The sequence below is a fragment of the Cynoglossus semilaevis genome, chromosome 8 (genome assembly GCF_000523025.1).
Source record: "Cynoglossus semilaevis isolate Cse_v1.0 chromosome 8, Cse_v1.0, whole genome shotgun sequence".
Classification (NCBI taxonomy): Eukaryota; Metazoa; Chordata; class Actinopteri; order Pleuronectiformes; family Cynoglossidae; genus Cynoglossus; species Cynoglossus semilaevis.
In genome coordinates this window covers 10,361,354-10,363,004 of record NC_024314.1, presented here as the reverse complement: position 1 = coordinate 10,363,004, position 1,651 = coordinate 10,361,354, and the positions used below count along the sequence as shown (strand labels likewise).

Sequence of the window (1,651 nt, the reverse complement as noted above, 5' to 3'; positions counted from 1 at the left end):
GTGGGTGTGTGAGGGAGGAAATTTTTTTAAAAATTAAAAAAAAAAAAAAAAAAAAAAAAAGAGAGTTGAGTTTGCAACTGAGCTTTTTGCAGAAGAAACAAAATAGAAAAAGCACAAGCACAGTGTTTTCATCCCTGCTGACAACACTCAATCTGTAAAGTTGTTCTTTTTTTTCCCCCCCAAATTTGTCTTAAAATACACTTTATTTAACCAGATACTGGACTGGAAACTGGAAAAAAATAGCTTTTGTTTTTTAGTAAATGTAGGAAAGGCTGCTCTCACCATCAGTGTCCTCCAGAGCTTGGATCATGTCAGGATCCAGGGCTGTGCTGACCAACATTTCTACATAGCTTCTGAACATCTCCCTCATGGCACGGTTGTTTACTCCTCCCTTGACCGGCACTGAGTAGGAGGCAATTAAGAGTTCAAGTCAGTTTTCATCATACATAGTCCGTTTTTCAGTCACAACACAGTCAGAATTAGGCTCAATCTTAGCATAATTAAAGTATATTTAAAAATATAAACTACAGTCGGCCGTCGCTATATCGCGGTTCGGCTGTCGCGCCCTTAGTGCATTGTTTTTTGTTTTTTTTAAATATATTGAATATATTCCTGTATTGCAGATTTTTCATTCTATCTCAGGTTTTCGCAGTATAGAAAAAAAAAATGTAAATTTCCAATATTTTCATTATTTGGTGATAAAATAAGCCTAAGAAGAAAAATAAAAACAGTAAAAAAAAAAACTAAATTAAAAGACATACATACAGGGTATATTATATACTTAAATAATATAATAACTATCAAGTCTCTACTTGAAGACCGCTGGCGGTCTTCTGTAACACATACATACAGGTTATTGCAAGAAATAACTTATGTTATTTTTATTATACGTACGGGTAAACGAGATTTGTGACGGTTTCGTTAATTTTTTTGCCATTTTTCATGGCATACAATGCCTCCTATCACGTCTCTATTTCGCCTAGATGAGAGACCACTTTATATCTGTTTAAAACATCTGTAAGCGTAGTATAGTATAAGTATATTAGAACATTTTGATATTTAATGAAATAATAATATTATTTTACAAAACATCATGAACATGGAGTGTTTATGCTTTTTTTTTTTTCATTCAAAATTCATCAGGGGGGCCAGATTGGACCAGGGGTCTTATGTTTGACAACCTGCAATAAACAATAATATTCAGTTCCATATGTTGTATATCTTTTATATCAGCAGTGTAAGCATACATATAGCATCTTTGCTGTATCAAGGACCGGTCAGTTATTTTGTGAGTTTCGGAGTCTAAATGACATATTATTTAAAATATTCCAGATCACCTTTAAATGAAGAAAGTAAATGGATACGACTAGATTCTCTTTGAAAAGTTTTTTTTTTTTTTTTTTGTCTACATTTTGGCTACACTGGGATGATGTCCGGTTACAGTATTGCATATTTATTTATTATTTACTTTTTAAACTTTTATATTAAAAAAAAAAAAAACTTCTAAAGAACAAATGAACACAGGAGTAAAGCAACGTTAAATAAACTAACGGAAAAGTCATTAGGGCTGTCAATCCTCCCCTCAAATAAGATTCAAATTTTTAATGCTTCTTATGTTAAATATAAAAATTATATTAAAATGTTTTAAATG

The 1,651-nt window shown here is 31.6% G+C and overlaps 1 protein-coding gene across 1 annotated transcript in view; it reads right to left on the bottom strand.

The window, feature by feature from the left end:
• The window catches only part of prr12a (proline rich 12a), a 27,827-nt gene that overhangs the window by 5,967 nt on the left and 20,209 nt on the right, over positions 1 to 1,651 (bottom strand). The window contains exon 12 of the mRNA XM_025058096.1: positions 283 to 402. Within this exon, the coding sequence (XP_024913864.1) occupies positions 283 to 402 (120 nt within the window). The remainder of the gene's footprint in view (positions 1 to 282; positions 403 to 1,651) is intronic.